General features: G+C 40.9%; 1 protein-coding gene across 3 annotated transcripts in view; it reads left to right on the forward strand.

Annotated features, from left to right (window-relative positions):
- Positions 1 to 25,050, forward strand: part of LOC126355929 (protein PTHB1) — a 126,937-nt gene extending 101,887 nt beyond the window's left edge. For 2 of the 3 annotated variants that reach the window (XM_050006508.1, XM_050006517.1), the window contains 5 exons: positions 13,175 to 13,417; positions 13,504 to 13,806; positions 19,286 to 19,590; positions 19,787 to 20,174; positions 24,185 to 25,048. In XM_050006508.1, coding sequence (XP_049862465.1) covers positions 13,175 to 13,417; positions 13,504 to 13,806; positions 19,286 to 19,590; positions 19,787 to 20,174; positions 24,185 to 24,342 — 1,397 coding nt within the window. In that variant the 3' untranslated portion in view covers positions 24,343 to 25,048. Of the gene's footprint in view, positions 1 to 13,174; positions 13,418 to 13,503; positions 13,807 to 19,281; positions 19,591 to 19,786; positions 20,175 to 24,184 lie in introns of all 3 variants that reach the window. The other variant, XM_050006500.1, reaches the window with a different exon arrangement.
- Positions 25,051 to 25,263: the final 213 nt, after the last annotated feature.

Genomic DNA, 25,263 nt, shown 5'->3' on the forward strand with positions numbered 1-25,263 from the left:
AACAGATGTTGCCCCTGTAGCCCTAGTTGGTCTTTGATTGACCCAAGCCCAAGCTTATTCCTAATTTTAAATGTTAAGAGGAAAATGTTTGTTATGTTGTGCTTCTCCATTATCCTGGTAATCTTAACTGTGAGCAGCCCTGCATATGGAAGGAATACCAGGTGCTCTATTTCTTCTTCTGGATTTTTCTTCTTCCTTCTTCTTGCTTGACTGGAGAGCATGTCTTATTTATGTCTCTGAATAGTTGTTTTTGCAAAAGATTTTGTTCAGGCTTTCCTTGTAGCATATGACTCATGCTCTGTGTACCAGGGCGGTGAGCACAGATGTGTGTTGTAAAGGATGTTGGCAACTATTGTGGTTGAGGTACAGCTCTGTGTGTGTCTGTCCCAGTGGATGATCAGCAATCTTATTTATCTATTTTCTTCCACATCCATGGTGAACCTGACATCATGTATGCTATTAAGGTACCACGGGAATTCTCAACTTTTCTTCACCATATGCCCAGACCACAAATGTTTCACCCAAATACCTGTAAAATGTCTTTGGTTTTAGTCACATGGTTTTGAGAGATGTTTCCTCAAAATGTTCCATATGTGAGTTAGCAATGCCTGGTGCTAGAAGGGATCCCATGGCAACTCTATCTGTTCATAGAACTTTCCACCACAGTGGAATTAGGTAATGACAAATGTACATCAAAAATTTATGAAATTTATTGACACCCTACTCCCATTTCAGAACACCATTCTATCCCCATTGCACTCCTCATCAACCCTTCATAACAACCAGACTGTGCTTTGCTCTATGTCTTCCAAAACTCCCTCTCAAAACATTCCACAAAACACAGAATCTAAAGAAACCCAAAACACAGTTGTCAACCTATCCGTCAAAAATCTCACTCTACAGAAGTTCCTGTCCTGTCTAAAATCCTCGCCTTGAGCTCTACACCAGTGTTCAACCATGCTGCAGTTGTCAAAGACCTACTCTCCTCATGATCACTACAGTGGAAACACTTATTTGCTGCCAATCTCTCCAACCAAGGCCAAATTAATTCCAACACTGAATCTAATCCATACCACCATCCAACAGTGACCTTCCCCCCTCTCCCACTTAACCAACCCAAGCACACAAACCTTTCAACAGAAGAAAGAGCAGCCATCTGCAGCCTCCAGACAGTCCCTGCAGACAAAGAATCCATCAGTGTTGTGATGAATTGCAGTGACTACCTGACAGAAATCATCTGCAAAGTGTATGTCTCCTTCACCCAAAAGCTCTTTCATATGATCCCATCCCAGAAGTCAAACATAACCACCAGTCTCTACTCAAATCCTTAGACCCATCCCAGAATGTTCCTCCTGAATCCATCTCCTTAAGACCTCAATGACTCCTAGCACACCCATGTTCTAAATACTTCTCAAGGTCCATCAACACAACAATCCTGGATACTTCATTGCAGCTGGTTATTGTGCTTCTTCTGAAAGAATCTCTCCTGTATTTGACCAATACCTCCAATTGCTTGTAGCCTAGCCTCTAATGTTAAAGAAACAGACTGCTCTCTTAACAAAACCTTGACCATCACCACCCCAATACCGCTTGGATTCTCACTCACCGCTGTTGATGCCACCTTCTTATACTCAATCATGATGCAAAAAGTGGCAATTGGCACTAAACAAAGAAAAGTGTGAGGTCATCCATATGGGTACAAAAAGAAATCCAATAAATTTTGGGTACACGATAAATCGCACAAATCTAAGGGCTGCCAATTTGACTAAATACCTAGGGATTACAATTATGAGCAACTTAAATCGGAAAGACCACATAGATAATATTGGGGGGAAGGCAAAACAAAGACTGTGCTTTGTTGGCAGAACACTTAGAAGGAGCAACAAACCCACTAAAGAGACAGCCTACATTTCACTTGTCCATCCTCTGCTGGAATATTGCAGCACGTTGTGGAATCCTTACCAGGTAGGATTGATGGAGGACATTGAAAAAGTGCAAAGAAGGAAAGCTCATTTTGTGTTATTGCACAGTAGGGGTGAAAGTGTCACTGATATGATAATGGAGTTGGGGTGGCAGTCAGTGAAACAAAGATGGTTTTCTTTGTGCAAGATGTATTTACAAAATTTCAATCACCGACTTTCTCTTGCAAATGCAAAAATATTTTGTTGACACCCACCTACATAGTGAGAAATGATCATCATAATAAAATAATAGAAATCAGAGCTTGAACGGGAAGATTTAGGTGTTCCTTTTTCCCATGTGCCATTCGAGAGTGGAACGGTAGAGAAGTAGTATGAAAATGGTTCGAGGAACCTTCTGCCAGGCACTTAAGTGTGAATTGCAGAGTAACCATGTATATGTGGATGTAGATCCCCCATGCCCATGACCTTGCTGCTATCAAACACTATCTTTTCCAAAATACTTTTGACTCGAAACTATCTGCCTCATTTCTTGTACATCTAACCAGTTACATCCTCACACATAACTACAGGGTGTTTCAAAAATGACCGGTATATTTGAAATGGCAATAAAAACTAAATGAACAGCGATAGAAATACACCGTTTGTTGCAATATGCTTGGGACAACAGTACATTTTCAGGCGGACAAACTTTCGAAATTACAGCAGTTACAATTTTCAACAACAGATGGCGCTGCAAGCCATTAGAGCATCTTCTTCAGGGAGCACCCTATTCCCCTGGTGAGGCGGAGTCCTTGCAGGATAACCCTGCATTGCCTCCAAAACTTCTCTTCGACGATATGTGTATTCTATACTTCTCGTTTCGTTGTTGTCATCTCTTTGCCCTTTTCAGGAATGGTCTGCTTCTGTGTTGCCCGCGTGTGTGGACAACGGTGCTGGCCCAGGTCGGGCCGACTGCATACCTCATGGCGCTGCAAGTGATGTGAAAGATATAGAAGACAACGCAGTCTGTTGGTGCGCCATTCTGTACGTCGTCTTTCTGCTGTAAGCGTGTACTGTTCACAACGTGCAAGTGTGCTGTGGACAACATGGTTTATTCCTTAGAACAGAGGATTTTTCTGGTGTTGGAATTCCACCGCCTAGAGCACAGTGTTGTTGCAACAAGTCGAAGTTTTCAACGGAGGTTTAATGTAACCAAAGGACCGAAAAGGTCCATTCGCCGTGTTGCAGCTGTGGTCCAAATGACGCCAACGTCCACGTATCGTCTCATGCGCCAGAGTTTACACCTCTATCCATACAAAATTCAAACGTGGCAACCCCTCAGCGCTGCTACCATTGCTGCACGAGAGACATTCGCTAACGATATAGTGCACAGGATTGATGATGGCAATATGCATGTGGGCAGCATTTGGTTTACTGGCTTCGTCAATAAACAGAACTGGCGCATATGGGGAACCGAAAAGCCCCATGTTGCAGTCCCATCGTCCCTGCATCCTCAAAAAGTACTGGTCTGGGCCACCATTTCTTCCAAAGGAATCATTGGCCCATTTTTCAGATCCGAAACGATTACTACATCACGCTATCTGGACATTCTTCGTGAATTTGTGGCGGTACAAACTGCCTTAGACGACACTGCGAACACCTCGTGGTTTATGCAAGATGGTGCCCGGCGACATTGCACAGCCGACGTCTTTAATTTCCTGAATGAATATTTCGATGATCGTGTGATTGCTTTGGGCTATCCGAAACATACAGGAGGTGGCGTGGATTGGCCTCCCTATTCGCCAGACATGAACCCCTGTGACTTCTTTCTGAGGGGGCACTTGAAAGACCAGGTGTACCGCCAGAATCCAGAAACAATTGAACAGCTGGACCAGTACATCTCATCTGCATATGAAGCCATTCCACCAGACACGTTGTCAAAGGTTTCGGGTAATTTCATTCAGAGACTACTCCATATTATTACTACGCATGGTGGATATGTGGGAAATATCGTACTATAGAGTTTCCCAGAGCGCAGCGCCATCTGTTGTTGACAGTTGTAACTACTGTAATTTCGAAAGTTTGTCTGCCTGAAAATGTACTGTTGTCCCAAGCATATTGCAACAAACGGTGTATTTCTATCGCTGCTCGTTTAGTTTGTATTGCCGTTTCAAATGTACTGGTCATTTTTGAAACACCCTGTACTTTTCATTTGAGGGGAAGATATATAAATAAATACATGGCACATCCATGGGAACCTTCATGAGATCCTCATATGCCAGGCTTCCTATGGGCTATCTAGAGGAATCCTTCCTAGTGTCCCTAAACTCCAAACCTCTCGTCTGGTTCAGGTTCAGTGATGATATCTTTGTGATCTGGACCCAAGGCTAAGAAATCCTATCCTCATTCCTCCACAGCCTCAAAACCTTCTCTCCCATTCTCTTCACCTGCCCATCCCCAGTCCAATGTACCACTTTCATGGAACTAAGCTCCACTTCTCTGATGATTCCATCCATACTATTGTCTACATCAAGCCCACAAACTATCAGCAGTAGCTGCATTTTGACAGAGTCATCTTTGCCACTCCGAAAAATTGTTCCTAGTGTAGAAATTCCTTACACACCTGTAATAGTCCCATCAGTCCCAAGAAGCAGCTGCAAAAATCACCCCTCTCATCAACCAATATCATCCTGGACTGCAGCAACAGAACCATGTTCTTCCTCAGGTCTATCATCATATCTGGGAATCAGGGACATCCTACACACAATCCCTCCCATACCTCGTAAAGTGTTATTTCGCTGCACATAGCATCCTGTACCATTCCTATGCCACTCTCCCTCCCAACCCCTTGTCACAGTAGTGACCCAGTTTTAAGCCCTGCCTGATTTCTTCTCCCAGTGCATTCTGTAACAAGTGTATCCTATCCCATCAGATGCAAAGACGCTGATGAAAGCAACCATGTCATATGCCAGCTCTGCTGCAATTTCTGCACAGCATTTTATGTTGCTATGACTGCCAACCAGCTGCGCACCAGAATGATTGGCCGTGTCCAAACTGTGGCCATGAGAAGAACTGGACATCCAGTGATGGGACATACTGCTGAACACAACATGATTGAGTTGAATCGATGATTCATAACCCATACCAAATGGATCCTTCCCTGATGAACCAGCTTTTATGAACTACCAAGACAGGAGTTATCTTGCAACACATCTTTCATTCCTGCAATCCTCCTGGACTCAGTATTTGCTAACCTACTTCACCCTCTACCCATAAGTTTCCAATCTCCCCTTCCTTTGCCCTGCACCCCCTCCTGATCCACTCCTCCATATTATTATCATCATTCGCCGCATAAACTCACCAGCTCCAGTGCTCATGAGTAGCATTCCTATTTCATGTATCCACATATACATGGTATCTTCCATGCATCTGCTCTCTCTCCCTTCCCCACTCTTATCCCACTCACCTGCTGTGTTCCTATGAGCCAGTGGCCACACATTGCAACTCTCCCTCCCACTTCCTGACTCTTTTCTCCCTCTACACTCCCCAACCAACCAACCTCCCCCCCCCCCCCCCCAATCTACTTGCTGAGCTGCATTCTCAGGATTGTATGTTCATCCAGCACAATGTTTCTTGGGAACATCACATTCAAGATCTTGTGCGAAAACTGAATGCTACTAACTTCACCATAAGAATGAATTCAGTTGTCTCTGACAATGTAATGCTAAGACTTATTTAGTTTTCTTACTGTCACTGTATTATCATGTTTGGTATCATAGTTGTGGGACAGCTGTATGAACTCATCAAGAATATTCTTAGCTCAGAAAAGGTTGGTCAGGCAGACCTGCTTGTGAGCTCATGAACTTTGTATAGGCCATTGTTTATATGTACATACAGTTCACTATGGAAATAGCTATTGATAGTATTGACTCATTCGGAAGAAACTGCATCAGTCATTCAGTGAACATTAAACCACAAACAATTTGCACTTAGCTAACACTCCGCCAAGTACTGTTCAGAAAGGCGTGCACTATTCAGAATGGTTTCATTTTCAATATGCTTCCAGCAGAACTGAAAAAAATGGTTGCTAAACCCCAAATTTTTAAATCTAAGTTGAAAGATTTTCTTGTGGCTCCCCCTTTTCTGTGCAAGAGTTTCCTGCAATAGCTGACAACTAGTCTCAGTACCTATAGGAAGCTATAAAGCTAATCGGTAGAGTGAACACTAGAATCTAAGGATTTCATGAGATTTCCTCTGCAGTAATAGATTTATTACTGGTAGGTTCAAAAGACATGAAAGTGTTACAGAGATGCTTTGGGAACTCAACTGGAGATCACAGGACGGAAGGCTGTAGTAATCAAGTAATACACAAAACCAATCCAAGTCGAACAAATAGAGCTTTATTCATAACCTGTGCACAATAACGAAAAAGCCTCTCAGGACTCCACAAGACACAGAACAACAAATGTGCCCGATAAAAACTAGAACAGCACAGAGAAATCAGTCAGTGCTACTTTGTGCATACATATATGCGAGTCACCTGCAGATGGTGCGAGAGAGACTGCACCGTATGTGCGCCTCCCACAGGCAGGCTCTGGCTGCCGGCCCTCACTGATGCAGTTGGTGGTTGGTGGCCAATTCAAACACACACGCATCAACACCACACTCAGCACACTCACATGCATTAGTATCAGGATACAGCATATCTTTTCCTTGTGCAAAGTGGGTGCCCAGGTGACAGAGGAGATGCCAGTGGCACAATGAGAGAACACATACATTGGCTCTAAGGCAGCAGCAGCTAGTGCTGATGGAGGAGAAGGACAAGTGCTGGGCAGCCACCAGTGCACAGGGCCAGAATGCGCGGGAATGCAGGCGTGCCCGAGGGTGGTGGGCCCACATGATGCTGGACAACAGCATTGGAGAGGAGGGTGCCATTGCAATCTCTGTGTTGTGATCAGCACGCAGGTCCCAGTGCAAAGGACACAGTGCTGGACCCACCAGTGATGATGGGTGAGGAAGCTGGTGCAGGTGGCCCAACCAGAACAGCAGGCTGGGGCAATGGATCTGAGGCTGAAGGAGGACTGGAGCCTGTCACCGGGAAGTTGGAACCCCAGGGCACCACATGTGGAGGAGGAAGTCAATGGGACAGGTGCACCTCCACAGCAGGCAATGATGGGTTCGAGGCAGAGGGTGGTGAAATGGGCTGTGGTGACAGAGGCAGCAACCAGGAACTGGTAGCTTCCAGCAGTGAGTGGGGTTACAACTGATCAAAGCAGCATGCCACCAGCCCATTGGCCATACAGACATCACAAAGATGGCATCCCCAGTGGAGGACAACAGCAGCTGGTATCCACTTGGGCTGGTGACCAAATCCTCATGCCCACACCGGCGATCCCAGCACAAAGTGGCCTGATGAACCCAACTGTGGCAGGTGTGATGCAGACCACAGAAGGTAGAGGTGTGTACATGGCTGTCAGCTGTGAAGCAACTCAGTCACCACTGCCCCATAGGCATGAAATGATAGGAGCTCAGAAAATAGGGAAGGGCATCGTTCGATGAAGAATCAACAACAGAATTTTAATTTGGGTCTTGTATGTGCACACTAGTAATTCTGCCTCCCCATGTGATTGAGGGTGGAATGGTGGAACCATAACTGATGAATGCCCTGACTGGAACTAAACAGTTGGAAAATGTTAGAAACTAACTGGGGTCAATTATTGGAAACTAAGTTACAAGGCACCCCTCAATAGAAAAAACCCTCAAGCATGTACATATTGTGATCTCCGCTGATGTCAACACACACCACAGGATGTAAGGGAACTGGGAAAATGCATCTACAACCAAGAGCAAATAGAAATTCAAGAAGGAACCCACAAAGTCTACAAGAATGCTTTCACATGGCTGGTGGGGAGCGGGTCAGGGGGCAGGGATCCCCTGGGAGCTGCATGCTGTTGGGCACATTGCTCACAAGCTGCAACAAAACAGATGACTTTACCATCAATCCCTGGCCAAAAAATGTGTCTCCTAGACAACATTTTATCACACAGAACTCCCTAGTGCCCCTGGTGGAGAAGGCGTAGAACCTCACATCATAACACAGTGGGAATGACTACTCTGGGGGAGTGGTCTTCTGTGGACAACAAGACACATCAAAAACAGTGAGGCAATACCATAAGGCAAAATAGTCGTGCAGGGAGTCCGAAGCCTTCCTGGCAGTTTATCTGTCCAGCCCTGTTCAACAATCTGAACCACCAGGTGGAGAACCAGGTCAGCAACAATGGCAGTTGTTACACTTGAGCTCTTAGTTGGAAAACCCTCGACTATGGCATGTGCTTTGGTATTAATATGGAAGTAAAGCAATACTTCATGATCAAAGCCACGATCAGGGCCCACAGGAACACTGGCATGTTTACACATAGATCGAAAATGGATTTATAATTGTAGCAAGACAAGAGCAGCACCCAAAATTTTAGGTAGTGTGCTGTCTTGTCAGGCAAGGAAATGTGTGGGTTAAACAAGGAAACCAAAAGTTTATGGTCAGTAATGAGCTGAAACTTGAACCCATACAAAAAACATGAAATTTCTGGAGAGCCTTTTTCCCAGCTGAGAGTAATGCTGCTGGGCCACAGTGAGATATTTAGAGGTGAAAGCAACAGGTCATTCAGAGCCGTCAGCATATTGGTGCTCTAGGACTGTGCTGAGGCAATCCTGTGAGGTATCAGCTACTAAAACTATGTGCTGGTCTGAATGAAGCTAAACAAGAGACTGAGAGGAGTTTGTATTTCAACTTTTGAAAAGCTTATTTACAAGCCAGGTACCAGCAAAAAGGTACATTCTTTGCATAACAAGGCATGCAATGAATGCACCAATGTGGGTGCCTCTGGCAGGAATTTATTGCTGTAGGCTATCTTCCCTAGGAAGGCCTCAAGTTCCTTTATGGACGAGGAGTGAGGCATAAATGTAACAGCGGAGATGTGGTCTGGTGGAGCACAAACCTCAGCCCGCAAGACCTTTAATACCAAATAAACAATAGAAGGTTGAAAAAATTGAGATTCATGAGGTTGCACCGTAAGCCTGTGGACTGTAAGACAGGAAACAAAGTGCACAAATTTTTCAAATGATTGACTACGGAGGAGCCCATGACAAAAATGTCATCCAGATAATTAATGCAATTCAGGACAGGCATAGTCACTTTCTCTAAAAATAGTTGGAAAATAGCTGGGGCACTAGTCACACCAAAAGGAAGGTGCAAATATTGGTAGAGACCAAAAGGAGTATTCAAAACTAGAACTCCCTAAGACTCTTCATTCACAGGAACTTTAGACAAATCAGATTTAAAAAAATACTGGCCACCTGATATCTTTGCCAACAGTTGCTCCTAGCATGGGAGAGGACATGTGTCCATGATTAACAGCACGTTGACAGTAGTATTGTAGTCATCACAGAGGCGAAGTTTCCCAGATGGCTTCCAAACTATGAACAATGGAGATGACCATTCACTAGCCAAAACAGGTTGAACCTCTCTAGAGATTGAAGCCTATCCAATATGGTACCTGATCAGAAAGAAGATGAACTGGATCAGTGATAGTAGATCAAAATGCCTGAAATGCGTTGATCCCAAACAAGCTCTCAATACCGGTCTCAGCAACAACCAAAAATGTAATGGAACGAACCACTGACTTGTAAGAGGCAGATGCTGTAAATTGTTCTAACAGTGCAATGTTCTGCTTGTTGTAAGGGACCAGCTTCTGCGCAGTCACTGTCAATGGCAGTGAACCTTAACTCACATAGGTTTGAGAATTCAATAACATCACGGCAGCACCTGTGTCGACCTGTAGCCAGACCACTTGGCAAAAAACACTTAACTCGATGAACAACTTTTGGGAGAAGTCACAAGCATTGGAGTCGCACAGTTTGCATCCACTTCCATATCCTGAGCAACCTTTGGTGAATGACACATGGAGGGAAGGTGGTCTTTCTTCTGGCAAGCATTACAAGTAGCACAGTGCTTAGGGAACACCTAACATTCATGCTGGAAAAAAACAGAAAGGACAAGATGGAAAAGGGAACATTGATGCTGGTGCTGTGGCAATCGCAGCTGTTTGGTTCCGCCTTGGTCTGCTTGGCACTGGGCCTGCATGCTTACAGCCACCACAGCCACTTCCACATGCAAGCTGTGTGTTGTCCTAGTGTTGTCCTTGTGACACTACTGCCACATCACCCCATGCTTCAATTTGGTCACTCACTGCAGAGAAACTTCAAAGGATTGTGCTATTTGCAAAACTTCTGCCAACATGGGTTTTTCACAGAGTAAAGCCTTTTACCGCACTTCCTTGTCTGGAGCTAATCAGACAATTGTGTCATGCACCACAGAGTCTGCATAAGAGTCATTATGGGCATCAGTAACAAATTGACTCTTACAGCTTAGACTGTAAAGTTCGACTGCCCAGGCCCTGTATGGCTGGTTTGGTTTCTTGCGGCACCAATAGAATTCATCTTGCACTGCTATGACATGCATTCATTTGCAATAGTAGCTGGACAATATGCTGCACATGTGATCAAAAGTAAGAACTGCCAGTTCTTGTAAAGGGGCAAGGTGACACAATAATTGCTACAACATACGCGGAATCTATGAGAGAAAGAAGGCTTTGCTAAAGCTCGAGTCACACCAAAAGCCAAAAAATGATGTGTGATTTATTTATCTTGTAAGTTTCACAATTCTCTGTCTGAATCATAATACAGAGGAAAATTGGGTGGATGGACCAGTGGAACAGTATCCTGTCTGTTAATAGAAGCCAACAAAGTGGTCACAGCCAAAGTAAACTGTTCAATAAGGTAGCAATGTGTTCATACTGGGTAAACTTGATGAAATTGCACTTGAAGACTGCAATTGCAGAAACTGTGCCAAACCCATCACCAGTTGTGTAGAAACCAAGTAATACATAAAACTGATCCAAGTCACACAAATAGGGCTTTATTAATAACATCTGCACAATAATGGAAAAGACTCTTGAGACTCCACAAGACACAAACCAACTGATGTGCATGGTACAAACCAGAACAACATAGAGATATCAGTCAGCACTGCTCTGCACAGATATATGTGTGAGTTGCCTGCAAATGGTGTGGCAGAGACTGCGCTGTGTGCATGCCTCCCATAGGTGGCCTCCAGCAGCCACCTTGCTCTGATACAGTTGGCAGCTGATTCAAATAAACATACGCAGTGACACTAGACTTGGTGCACTAGTAGCAAGACACAGCAAAATTGACATTCTTTTTGAGGAACACTATTGAGAATATTTAGAGAATCAACATTTGAAGCTGACTGCAGAAAAATTCTACTGCTGCCAAAATAAATTTTGATATGAGATATTAGGGCTTGTATGGAGGCATATAGATAGTCATTTTTCCCTTGCTCTATTTGCAAGTGGACTATAAGATGGACCTTAATTTTTAAGCAATTTTTAAAAAAATAACATTTTTACCATTGTTATTATTAGACTGCAAAGCCTGAGAAAAAGTTGTCAGCTTATAAAACCGAACTGACATTTAAAATCCATGAAAATCATCATCTACACTTTCTTCTTCCTCTTTGTCATGGTCTCCACTGCCATCAAATGCATTACTTATGTTGCACTTCTTGAAAGATTTAACAGTAACGTTTTCTCTCACTCCAAACCATGACTCTTTTACCCTTGACACACTTATTTGATTGTTGATCATTTTAAAGCTCCCTTCGCCATGAATTCATGTTAGGTTTCATCCATCATCCATTTGTTCCATTTCTAACTCACATGCACTTTAAATGGTGTATTTATTGAGGCATAGTGAGGTTGCAGTTGTGGGGTAAGTCCTCCTGGAATAACAGCAAGCTCTGTATTTTCCTGTCTCAGTTTCTTTCAAATGGCTACTGAACTGATCTAGCACAAGAAGAGAACTCTTCCTCAATAAAGCTTTTGAATCCCTGCAACTCATGTTTGTCACATTGGTGCACTGCTGCTGCTGAATGAATCCAATGTTGGCAGATAGAATAGATTTCCCATGACATTGAATATTGGATCTTTTTAAGACTGGGTGGAATTTTAAATCAAGCACTGGATATTTTTTATTGATTTTGAGTATAAGATGCATCTGAATTTTGGGGGCAATTTTTGATGAAAAAAGTGCATCTTGTAGTCCATAAAATACATTATTTAGATGTAGACGTAAACATGATAGTAGGAACCAGCAACATGGAAACAGTAATATGGAAAATTGTAGCACATATCAATTAGCTTGAAGTGAAAACAAAAGACAACAATGTGAGAAAAAGGTAAGATGGATACTGGGAAAAAAGGACAGGTAACTTTCATTCTACTGTAAGTAGGTACATTTTATATTGTCCTGTTTCACTTCACCCAATATTCATTTGTGACACTGCAGTGCATTTGTAATGCATTTATGCAGGCTTGACAAGCTGTCAAGTGGAGAAACTTATGACAAATGAATTACTAATATTTCTTTCACTGCAGTCTGCTGACATGCCTCTTCCACAATGATAATCGGATTTGTTCAATTATAAAAGATATTCAGATCAGTAGTAGTTATAGAGTAACAGTACAGCGACATTTCTTTTGATGAGTAGTAATCTGTCTTCATATAATGCTGTATTCTTCTGTAAAAAGCAATACTGGTTATTTAAAGACGAAAAGAACAATTAATAGACATGTATATTACACACGGTTATGGTCTGCTGAGGAAATCTGTGGCATTTCATATTGATACTACAGGTACTGGTGCAAATTTTCACTTGGAAAATATTTCGCTTTGTTATGGGGAACATTTAAAGCTTAAAATGGCTAATGTCTTTTGCCTGTGAATTCATATACTTGTTGAGCTTAAAGTCTTTCTTCTTTTATCCTTGTCAGCATTATTAATATTTGTTTAAGTGAAACTCTCTTTCCATTGTAAAAATGGAATCACAATTGGCTACTGCTTCAGTTTCTTGAAAGCCATGCACAGCATATAAACACAAAATGGGAAAAATCTAAGAATGCTGAATTATTTAAGATTACCTTCATAATTATAATCATCATTTCTGAGAAACTCTTTTTTGTTATATGCTCTCTGCTTGTGAAATTGGACGACTGTTTCTTGTGGCCAAATAACAGAGCCTCATATTACTGTAACCATGGGACACTATATTTCAAGAACATCCTTTATGTCACTTTTTCTTTGACAGATGATTACAGTCATATGCACTTAGGCCTCACACAAGATTATTTTTGTTTCAGGTGGAGAATTTCATTGGACGACATACATATATTTATCTCAGCCGGGTGATGTCCCTTCTCTGGAGATGAGAGTTGTTACTTCATATGTTACAAACAGCAGGAGCATTCCACGAATCTTGCAACATTTTGCACAACTTCCACTAAAGCTTGTAGCAAAGCCATGTGCCCCAGAAAAAAATGCTGAATTCAAAATAGCAATTAATTCAAATCTGCCTATTGTTGAACCACTGGTACTTTTCCCAGGTAAGACTGAGAAATTATCTTGTTTGTCTTATAAAGTTACAAGCAATTCAGAGATAACTCAAGGAGGTATACATTTCTAATTTCAGAATTTTCATTTGAAGATTCAGGACCTGAAACTGTTTCTAGTGTTGGATTTGCACCATGTTTTTTGGAAAAAAATATAGTCACAATCTCTACTGTAAAATCTTCGCAACAATATCATCTTCAGTGCAATACATTTTCATCTCTGTGCCTTTTTGTATACCAGTTGGTGCACAGACTTAATAAGCATTTTGCTAAAAACAAGCAGTTCTCGTGTGGCTACACTTCATCATTACCTCTGCAGGAACTGTTCGAGGCTGTAGAAGCTCGCTTCAGATGTAGAAAAGAATCATTTAAATTAGAGGCAAGTACTTCTTAGGAAAATGTTGTACTCATTTTTAATTTACTATTACTATTTTTATACTTTCAGTAAGAATAAGTTATATTGTATATTTGTTACCAATAAATAATGTCCAGAGAAAATCAGAATATGAGTCCTATCCAATTGTTCCCGAAATTTGTATGACTCGCTCTTATAAATCATAGTACAATCAAATGCCACTAAGAGCATTGTAATACATGTTTCATGTGTCAGTATGCCTAGCAGATTTGATCTAAGTAGATATGTTTATTGTTGGGGGACAGTTTTCCTCTGTGACGTTTGCTTCTGTTTGTGATTTTGCAATGACTGGCTTGAGAAAACAACCTTGCTGTATCAAGTTCTGTTTTAAACTTGGTAACACATTCTTAGAAACAAACAAAATGTTAGTAATGACAGTTTGGGCCTGGGCCAAATGTATGACTGGTTTAAACATTTTAAAAATGGCTGAATATCTGTTGTTGATAATGAATGTTCAGGAAGACCATCTACTGGCATGATACCAGAAAAAGTCAGTGCTGTTCAGAATGTGGCTGTGAAAGATCATAGGTGGACCATCCACAATATCTGGTGCTGTCCTATGATGGCTAAGGGAGGATGTGAGAAGGAAACATCCAGCGAAATTGTGCATGAATGATTGGGTCCTTCATCATGACAATGAGAGGCCACATACAACTTTCATCATGCAGCAGTTTTTTGGTAAAAAAACAACACAGCAGTTCTTCCTCATCAATTGTATTCCCCTGTCTTGTTTCTGTGCTATTCCTCTCTGCTTACCAAGTCAGAAATGAAGTTGAAGGGATTAAAATTTGGCATGATAGAGAAGGTTGAAGTGGAATTGCAAGTGATGCTGAACAATCTGAGTAAAATAGATTTTCAGGATGCATTCTGTTTATGGCGGAAGCACTGGGATTGCTGTCTGAGCTCCCAAGGGGACTACTTTGAAGGTGACTGTGGCAAATAAAAATCTCATACAATGTGATTTTATTTAACCTTCAGGTAGCACCTAGTAATTAAAGATAAAAGGCTTCTATGTCAGTTACTTATACTGTCAGAGAATCATACATGCCTTTCTTAAGCAGTGTTACAAAGTGTCACTTACAGTACATAAAAGGACATAGTTAATTATATCAAAAGGAAAAATTCACTCGAGAAAATCATAAAATTATGAGATGGCATTGGTAACTGGTACTTATATTCTGTAGCTCAGTGGTCAGCATGTTTGGCTGCTATGTGGAAGACCCAGGTTCAACTTCTGGTACTGCCATGGAGTTTTTCTTGGTGATAGGGCTGGAATGGGGTGCACTCAGCTTTGTGATGCCATTTCAGGAGTTACTTGAATGAGAAGAAATGACTCCAAGGTCTAGAAAGCTGATGCCTGGGAGTGCATTGTGCTGCTCCCATGCCCCTCTGTGCCACATCCAAACGACACCATTGGTAGCAGGTGATTGATAGTTAGTTGGTACCGATTGGCCCATCTGGCCAAAATATGGAGCTTTGCTTTTTGCTTCACCTATTTTCATTAAGTGACTTTCTATTACTGGCAATAAATGCATATAAAAGTACACGAAACTAGCTTGGATTTTGGCATTATTAGTTTCTTTGTTTGGGAGGAAGGAGGTAAAGGTCATAGAGGAATTGCAGGCCACTCAGACCTTAGGGTGAGAGAAACCCACATATTGGTCCTCATTTTTGTGTTTATATATTAGTATCACCAAGTTATTTACATCTACACTCACAGTCTGGAAACCATAGAGAAAGGCATGACAGGGGTTACTTCCAACTGTACCAGTTCTTAGTCCTTTTTCCAATTCCATTCACATATGAAGAATGGGAAGAATGATTGCTTATAAGATATTCAGTTATAAATACACTTTTATTTACAATAGAAGACAAATTTCATTTTAATTAATTGTAAGGATATGAGCTACAACTCTACAGTCAGATCCACTAGATTTTGGCTTTGCTTATCCATGAGATAACTGCTCTTATTATTGATGGTAGGAGAAATTTTCATGATGAAATCTGATTAGTAAGGAAGTGGCACCACGCAGATCCTAAGATATGGCACTATGTAGCTCCTGATCACCATACTGTGACACAAAGTCCCTGATTAAATTTCAGGTGTTTTCACAGAGCCCTATGAAGTAACGCACAGGATAATGTTGATGATTCTCTAACAGTCACTTGATTCTATTGGCCATTTTGAGAGAAGGAAACTTCGTTATATCATGCTATTCATTCCTTTCATTTCCATTTTCATCCACAATGACACTGCACTTTCAACCCTTCACAAGCACTTACTGTACTAAATCTGTGCACACTATAAGTGTCATGGTTCTTCATTGTCATCAGCTTCAGTCACAATTATTTCTCTATTTTAGAAAATTGAGGAGTAAAGAAAATGATTTAGGGAAAAATGGATGCTTGTGGTCTGTGCCAGACATTTGGGAGTACAGAAGTAAATATTTCAACATCTTTTGAGAAAAGTGTGAAGTACATAAATCAGAGGATTACGATGATGATGACATAGTTTCACAATGGCACAAAATATACAATGCAGGTCAAAAGCTGCTGGATACATTGAAAGTCATTTCTATGGCATGATACAAAAGTGACCTAAACAGGTAAATGCAGATACATGGGGCAGGCAGAGAAAGAAGGTTAACTAATGTTACATTTGACGGTGAATGATGAAACAGGCTTAAGAGTTCATGATAAATAGTTCTGTGTGTGCTTCCTAGCAGTCAATATCCATTTTGCAGATGTGGGGTGAGGTATGGGGAATGGGGGATGGCTGATGGCTGCCCTCCCTTGGCTCTCACTGAGGTAAACCCTCAGTGCCATTGAAATATTTGAAATTAATTTGGGACAACGTTTTTTTAGAAAAGGGAAGATTAAGACTTGCTGTCTCATCAATGATGAGGTTATTAATAATGTAGCACATTGCTCAGATAAGATAAGGATTAGGGTGCCCCATTACCTGAAGCTCGTTACACCCCAGGGTTCTAAAAGTAAACTGGTGAGAAACATCTGAAGACAGGCACTGTGTGGATATCTAATGAGTTACTTAGAAAATTTCTGGGTGGAAATTATAAGTATTCTTGAGTCCTCTGTGTATCAGTCTCATAGATATTGTGAAGATAAAAGTAATAATGACTTGCATACAGGCAGACATTTCATGCTCCATTCATGAATAAAATGGAATGGAAAATACTTTAATATTTATCATAATAAAAAGTATCCTTGCTTCACATTTGATAATGGCTCAGAGAGCACAGATGGAGATTACAAGATTCTCAAAGATTTCTTTGCTTATTCTGATTACATTGGCTGTCCCCACATGTAATTTATGCGGAAAAAGGAAGTAAGAGTAAGGTTTGACATCTTACTATTGATGTGGTCAGTAGACATGTTCACAATCTCAGACTGGGGAAGTAAAATTTAGAGAAACCACGTGAAACCGAAACTTGATTGGCTGGATGGGGATTTGAATCCCAATCTTCCTGAATGTGAACCCAGTACCTTAATCACTGCACCACAGTGATTGGTAGAATTCATGTGGACATTGTATTAACACCTTCGTATTCTCAAGAAACAACAATGAATGTTGGACTACCATCAATACCACAGCATATAACCTATATCTTTATGGCAGTAAATGAAGCAATATTCTCTAATGTGGAGGTTCAGATTTTTACTGATGATGCTATAGTTTTAACCACTGGGACATTCTGTGAAATTTGGAGTATTTGTTTGGCACTTAGTTAAGAGAATATTTGTGCAAATAAACCTGTTTTAGGCTATTGTTTCACAATGTCACATTGTGTTTGTGGAATTTCAATATAGCTAAAGTTTGAGAAGCAATTCTTTTATTCTAAGTAGAGTATTTGCTGTGATTATTGTACATGACAAGCTTAAACTGTATGCCAGACTGGTATTCAAATCCAGGCCCCATCTTTCATGGGCCGTGTTCTGTCAACCAATATGCCATCCAAGCACACTCGACAGACCAACTGAAAGCTTCAACTTTTCAGACCTGTTTCTGCTTTTCTGCTGTACTCTGGGGAGGAACTTTTGATGACAACTAAAGCTTTGAGTCAGTTTGTGATGTGCACTTGAATGGCATAGTGGTTGCTCGCATTCCGCTCATGGAATAGATCTGAATCCTAATCCAGTACACAATTTTAACTGGTTACATACAATCGCAGTTACATTTTGTTTCACACTCTTCACCATTCTGGGTGCAACAACTTGGATATTGAATTGTATTAAGTTTTAACTTATGAGACAGGAAGTATGCCAGATCTAGACTCAACCTTGTTGTTGATGTCATCATTGCCACCTTCAGTGTGAATACTGGTTTGATATAGATCTCCACACTAGTCTATCCTGTGCAAGTCCCATCATATTTGCATAATTAATGCAACCCATATCCTTTTAACCTGCTTACCATTCTCATGCCTTAGTCTCTCTCTATCTTTTTTTACCCCCACGTTTTTTTCCATTACCAAATTTCTTGATGCCTCAGGAAGCATTCTACCTCCTAATCTCTTCTTTTAATCACCTTATGCCACAATTTTTTCTTCTCCATTTAAGTTCAGTACTTCCTGATTAGTTATTTGATCTACCTGTCTAGTTTTCAGTATTTTTCTGTAGCAATACATCTTAAAATCTTCTATTCTAATCTTTTTACCCACATTTTACTTTGTATCCTAAATTTGCAAACATCAGTCTGGGAATCATAAAATTGGAAAGTATATTTTAGGCAACTCAGTATCAGATTCATGGCAATGCTCATCCAGGTCTAGGTGACATATTACAAGATAAGCAGTGTTCATCACTCAGAGATTTATTCTTGACATTTTAAAAGCACACTTTCCAAGAAGAAACAAGCAGCTCATAACTTCCTTCCACATACCTCTTGAAAAATGAACACACCTGTAAAATCAGAGAAGTTTGAACTCTTGGAGAGGCTTACTGACAAATGTTCTCACCTTGCATCAATCCTAAATAGAAGAGGAAATGGGGGAATGATAGTGGCTTGTAGCATATAAATGTAGATGGTGGTGATGATTCTAGTTCACACAACCAGCAGGGACAAAATACACAAAATGTAATGTGTTATAAGTTTCACAAATAGATAAAATATACAATTGTTATCACCACGGCAATCTAAAGTGATGCTGTGATATCAGAGTGAGTTTACAACAGATTTTATTTTGATAGCTACATACAGGGTATAAACTGAAAGTAGAATGCTTCATATACATTTCTTTTAATTATTTTACTGCTTTTGAACTCTGTGTTTCTCATTAGTTGCTATTAAATGCGCTTGTAGCGTCTCCAGTGTGAATGTTTCTTTCAAAATTATTCATTCATATAAGTAAAATAGCTACATTTAATAGGAGTGGTAATTTTTCCTGACACTTTCCTTCTTTTTAGTAAAAATTATGCATTACAGGAAGATCTTGCACGAAAAGCTGCTCAGTTTAGAATTGTTCAACGAAGACTTCTTACCAAGTTTAAAGATAAAATTCTAACACCAATGAATAACTTGGAAAATCTTCTGAAAGACACATATACAAAAATTTTAATATCTACTGACCTTCTAGAAGAAAACCAAAAAAAGATGAAGTATTTGAGTATTCAAGTTAGTTGTTGTGTACGACTACTACTTTTCCTGCTGAAGTTACAAAATCCTTCTTCACAGAACAATGTAGCCGATCTTGATTCAGCACTCAGCTGTTCAGTAAATGATTCAGATGATCAGGTATGTATACATGTTTTACTTTTGTTTCTTTGTTGTAAATGCTGAAATGGCCATTTTTAAAAGATTATCTCCAATAGTGTACTGTGTAGCAAATAATTAATTGTTTGATGTTGTACTGATGGATCCTCCAATCACTGACATGGCTGGGATATAAATTTGTATGCTAACTCCCATTCAGAATAATCATTTTTTATAGGGCTGGGATGAAATAACTGATGCAGCAGTGTCATACTTACTTCGAACATCATTGGCAAAATCTGTGAAAGACCAACAGCGGTCAGCACCAATTTCTCTAGATGCATTGCAGGATATAGCAAGGCTTAAAAAACATATTTCAATGGCTTTTGAGAGAACCTGTAGAGGTAGTCAACTTACAGGGAAGAAAGAACATAATGTTGAATCAAACACTCTCCCTGTTGGAATTAGCCCTATACCAGAGGCTACTGAAATAAATGAAGATGATGAAGGAACAATACCAAGAGGTTCTCAACTTGCAGAGAAGAAGCACTCTAATTTAGTACCAGGGACACCTGCTGGCCTCCTGTCAACAAGACGAGCCAAATTACAACTGCCAGCCATTCCAGGTATGCTTTGATCTTAGGAACAATCTTTTTTTAAGGAGATGGCAGCTCTCTCTCTCTCTCTCTCTCTCTCTCTCTCTCTCTCTCTCTCTCTCTCTTCGGTTCTTGGGTTGGTAAACAACGATGTGCACATCGTTGTTTACCAACCCAAGTTCACCACAAGATCAACATAGCTCAGCTTTAACCAACACTTACTGTCCTACACTTGTAGTCTCTGCTGGAAATATCGCTTTGCCACGAAGAAAAATAATCCTGATTCCACTCCTAATGATCCAACTCCCCGAGACACTATCCAAATTGAACCCTGCCTGGAACAGTTCCGTCCTCCATCACAGCGGGACCCACCTCCTCTTCCTCAAAATCACCTTATCCAAACCTTCCAGGAATTTCTCACTTCCAGCCTTGCCTCTCAATCTTTCTTGAAAAACCTTAATCCTACTCCCAACATCACCACAGCCGAAGCCCAGGCTATCTGTGATCTGAAAGCTGACCAATCCATCAACATTCTTCTGGCTGACAAGGATTTCACAACCGTGGTACTTGATTGTCGGGAGTGTGTGGCTGAGGGACTGCGTCAGCTTTCAAACAACTCTGCATACAAACTTTGCCAAGGTAATACCATTCCTGATGTCCAGGCGGAGCTTCAAGGAATCCTCAGAACCTTAGGCCCCCTACAAAACCTTTCACCTGACTCCATCAAACTCCTGACCTCACTGACACCTCGCACTCCCACCTTCTACCTACTTCCTAAATTTCACAAACCCAAACATCTCGGCTGCCCCATTGTAGCTGGTTACCAAGCCCCCACAGAACGTATCTCTGCCTACGTAGATCAACACCTTCAACCCATTACATGCAGTCTCCCATCCTTCATCAAAGACACCAACCACTTTCTCGAATACCTGGATTCCTTACCCATTCTGTTACCCCCGGAAACCACCCTTGTAACCATTGATGCCACTTCCCTATACACAGATATCCTGCACGTCCAGGGCCTCGCTGCAATGGAGCACTTCCTTTCATGCCGATCACCTGCCACCCTACCTAAAACCTCTTTCCTCATCACCTTAGCCAGCTTCATCCTGACCCACAACTTCTTCACTTTTGAAGGCCAGACATACAAACAATTAAAGGGAACAGCCATGGGTACCAGGATGCCCCCCTCATATGCCAACCTATTTATGGGTTGCTTAGAGGAAGCCTCCTTGGTTACCCAAGCCTGAGAACCCAAAGTTTGGTACAGATTTATTGATGACATCTTCATGATCTGGACTCACAGTGAAGAACAACACCAGAATTTCCTCTCCAACCTCAACTCCTTTGGTTCCATCAGATTCACCTGGTCCTACTCCAAATCCCATGCCACTTTCCTTGACGTTGACCTCCATCTGTCCAAAGGCCAGCTTCACACATCCGTCCACATCAAACCCACCAACAAGCAACAGTACCTCCATTATGACAGATGCCACCCATTCCATATCAAACGGTTCCTTCCCTACAGCCTAGGCCTTCGTGGCAAACGAATCTGCTCCAGTCCTGAATCCCTGAACCATTACACCAACAACCTGAAAACAGCTTTCGCATCCCGCAACTACCCTCCCGACCTGGTACAGAAGCAAATAACCAGAGCCACTTCCTCATCCCCTCAAACCCATACCTTCTCACAGAAGAACCCCAAAAGTGCCCCACTTGCGACAGGATACTTCCCGGGACTGGATCAGACTCTGAATGTGGCTCTCCAGCAGGGATATGACTTCCTAAAATCCTGCCCCGAAATGAGATCCATCCTTCATGAAATCCTCCCCACTCCACCAAGAGTGTCTTTCCGCCGTCCACCTAACCTTCGTCACCTCTTGGGTCATCCCTATGAAATCCCCAAACCACCTTCCCTACCCTCTGGCTCCTACCCTTGTGACCGCCCCCGGTGTAAAACCTGTCCCATGCACCCTCCCACCACCACCTACTCCAGTCCTGTAACACGGAAGGTGTACACGATCAAAGACAGAGCCACGTGTGAAAGCACCCAAGCGTTTACCAACTGACCTGCCTACACTGTGACGCTTTCTATGTGGGAATGACCAGCAACAAACTGTCCATTTGCATGGATGGACACAGGCAGACAGTGTTTGTTGGTAATGAGGATCACCCTGTGGCTAAACATGCCTTGGTGCACGGCACATCTTGGAACAGTGTTACACCATCCGGGTTATCTGGATACTTCCCACTAACACCAACCTGTCAGAACTCCGGAGATGGGAACTTGCTCTTCAATATACCCTCTCTTCTCGTTATCCGCCAGGCCTCAACCTCTGCTAATTTCAAGTTGCCGCCACTCATACCTCACCTGTCTTTCAACAACATCTTTGCATGTGTACTTCTGCCTCGACTGACATCTCTGCCAAAACTGTTTGCCTTTACAAATGTCTGCTTGTGTCTGTGTATGTGCGGATGGATATGTATATGTGTGTGTGTGTGTGTGTGTGTGTGTGTGTACCTGTCCTTTTTATCCCTTAACCTGTCCCATGCACCCTCCCACCACCACTTACTCCAGTCCTGTAATCCGGAAGGTGTACACGATCAAAGGCAGAGCCACGTGTGAAAGCACCCACGTGATTTACCAACTAACCTGCCTGCACTGTGAAGCTTTCTGTGTGGGTATGACGAGCAACAAACTGTCCATTCGTATGAATGGACACAGGCAGACAGTGTTTGTTGGTAATGAGGATCACCCTTGTGTCCCAAAATGAAGTTTTGCAAATACTTTTTGCTTCAGAGAAGATTAAATCATAAGTGACAGAATGTTTAATAATCAGTGCCTGCTGCATTCATAATATGCTGTGAGATGCTGTCCTTGAAGGGAAAAAAAATGTATTTCCAATATTCAGTGATTCAGAAAAACTATTAACCGAAAATGTGACATCATTTGTGGTTAGCAATGTACTTTAGTAGCAGTTTCAGCTCAGTACCATGGCAAACAAAACAAATAACCAGAAAAGACCAACAGAAATGAAAACAAACTGTGCTTCTTCTTAATATTGTCATATTAATAATTTTTTATGAGTTTATCATAATAAATAAAGTATTCTAACTTCATTGTAGTTTCGGCAATCCAGCATCATCTATGAACCCACTATTCATGGCATTAGCACCTTTGTATTGATAGTATTTTGCGTCATACAACCTTGAATTTCTCACACTAATTCCATGGTACATGTATCATCAATTTTGAGCTGCAAAACTGCCAGAGAATGAGGCAAACTGCAGTGACAGCAATCCCAATCATGCATGAGTGTTACATCTACTTGATCGCTCTGCAATTCACACTTAAATGTTTGTTTGGGGTTCATAGAACTACTTTTGTTTGTGATTTGGGGGGAGGGGTTCATAGAACTACACTTGAACTATTTATTGACCATTCTACTCTTGATCAGCACGTGGGGAAATTGAAAATCCATATCTTTCCGTGTGATCTTTGATTTCTCTTATTTTATTATGGTGGTCACTTCTTGCTATGTAAGAGGTAGCAAGAAAATGTTTTGGCATTTGGAGGAGACAGTAAGTAATTGAGCTTTCACAAAAAGATTTTGCCACAACCAAAAACACTTGATTTAATGATTGTCAACTCAACTCACTTAAATAAAAGAACACTGTCTCCCTTATTTTGTGGTAATACAAAATGAGCTACCCTTCTCCTAGCTTTTTCAATGTTCTCTGTCAGTCCTATCTGATAAGAATCCCATACTGTATAGTAATACTCCAGCAGAGACGATCACAATTAATATATATTTTTCCATACTGGATTTTGAGTGATTAAATTTCTTAAGTGTTAATTATACCAAGTAATTATATTTTTGGGGTGGAAGAAACAAATAATGGTCCATCTTTGACTGTGAAATTTTTATGGTCCATCTTTGACTGTGAAATTTTTATTATTTAAAAATGAACTGGTCTGTAGAAAAAAATAACAATTATAATATTCTGAGACTAAACACCCATACTTTGGCTGCTTCCAGATGGCAGTCAGTATAAGACTGACTTCAAAAAACCTGCCACTCTTCAGGTGTCTTCTCTGGAGAAAGACAAGCCACCCGAATTTCCACCTGAACCTCTAGAGAATATAAAAGTAACACACACAGCAGAATCTCCCGAAGATGATGATGATATCTGGTAACCATATATTGACAACAAATGACTGAACATCTTCACTTAGAATCTAAATGGCATCAAGCTTGACATATATGGGAAAACATGCATATATGAGTGCTTTTATTAGCAGAACTCATTATATCTGTGTTGTACATTTGATGAGTTTTTGTACATTCATTATTAGAATGCACAGTCATAAATTTATTCAGTATGTATCAGTACAAAATTTGTATTACACAAACTATAAAATGATCCTGTAAAGGTCATAACATAACTACCAAGAAAATTATTATTCATTGTTTACTACAGGTTTTCAGCATATTGTGGTTATATTTGTAATATTTTCTAAGATTTATATGTGGCATTGATGATTTCTATGTTCATCATTATTAATGAAGGAAAATATGAATACATCACCTGGACTTTTCAACAAATAATTTCAGATAATGTTGGTGAATTAGGTATGAAACCATCAGTTTACACAATAATGAACTTGTACTGTAATACAATAGTTTAATTTATACAACAAGACCTAATAAACATTTGGTGATATTGTCTTCTATAAGTTGAATTATGTCCTGATTCTCCCTTGTGCTCATCTCCATATTTCCACTACTCTTTTCCCCACTATCTATAAATAATTTTAAGATGTTGAACTTGTCTTATTTAATCTAGTATACCTCCCTATTCTTTATAACTTATCATAATATATATTTCTGTTTTCTTACCTTATCCAGTTATTTACAGCTTTGTATTCCTTTTTTCTCCTCACTTTATTGGTCTATGATTACTTAAAATTTTGAAAATATTTTGGGTCCATCAGGCCCTGCTAAAGTTCTTTGTTCTTTAAAAAAATATGTAGTCAGTTTAATTTTTAGTTCTATTTAGATCTTGCCATGCCCATTTGCTAATTGTTCTCTTCTGGAACAATGTTTCCATGCTGGGG

Source organism: Schistocerca gregaria, chromosome 1 (assembly GCF_023897955.1).
Source record: "Schistocerca gregaria isolate iqSchGreg1 chromosome 1, iqSchGreg1.2, whole genome shotgun sequence".
NCBI lineage: Eukaryota > Metazoa > Arthropoda > Insecta > Orthoptera > Acrididae > Schistocerca > Schistocerca gregaria.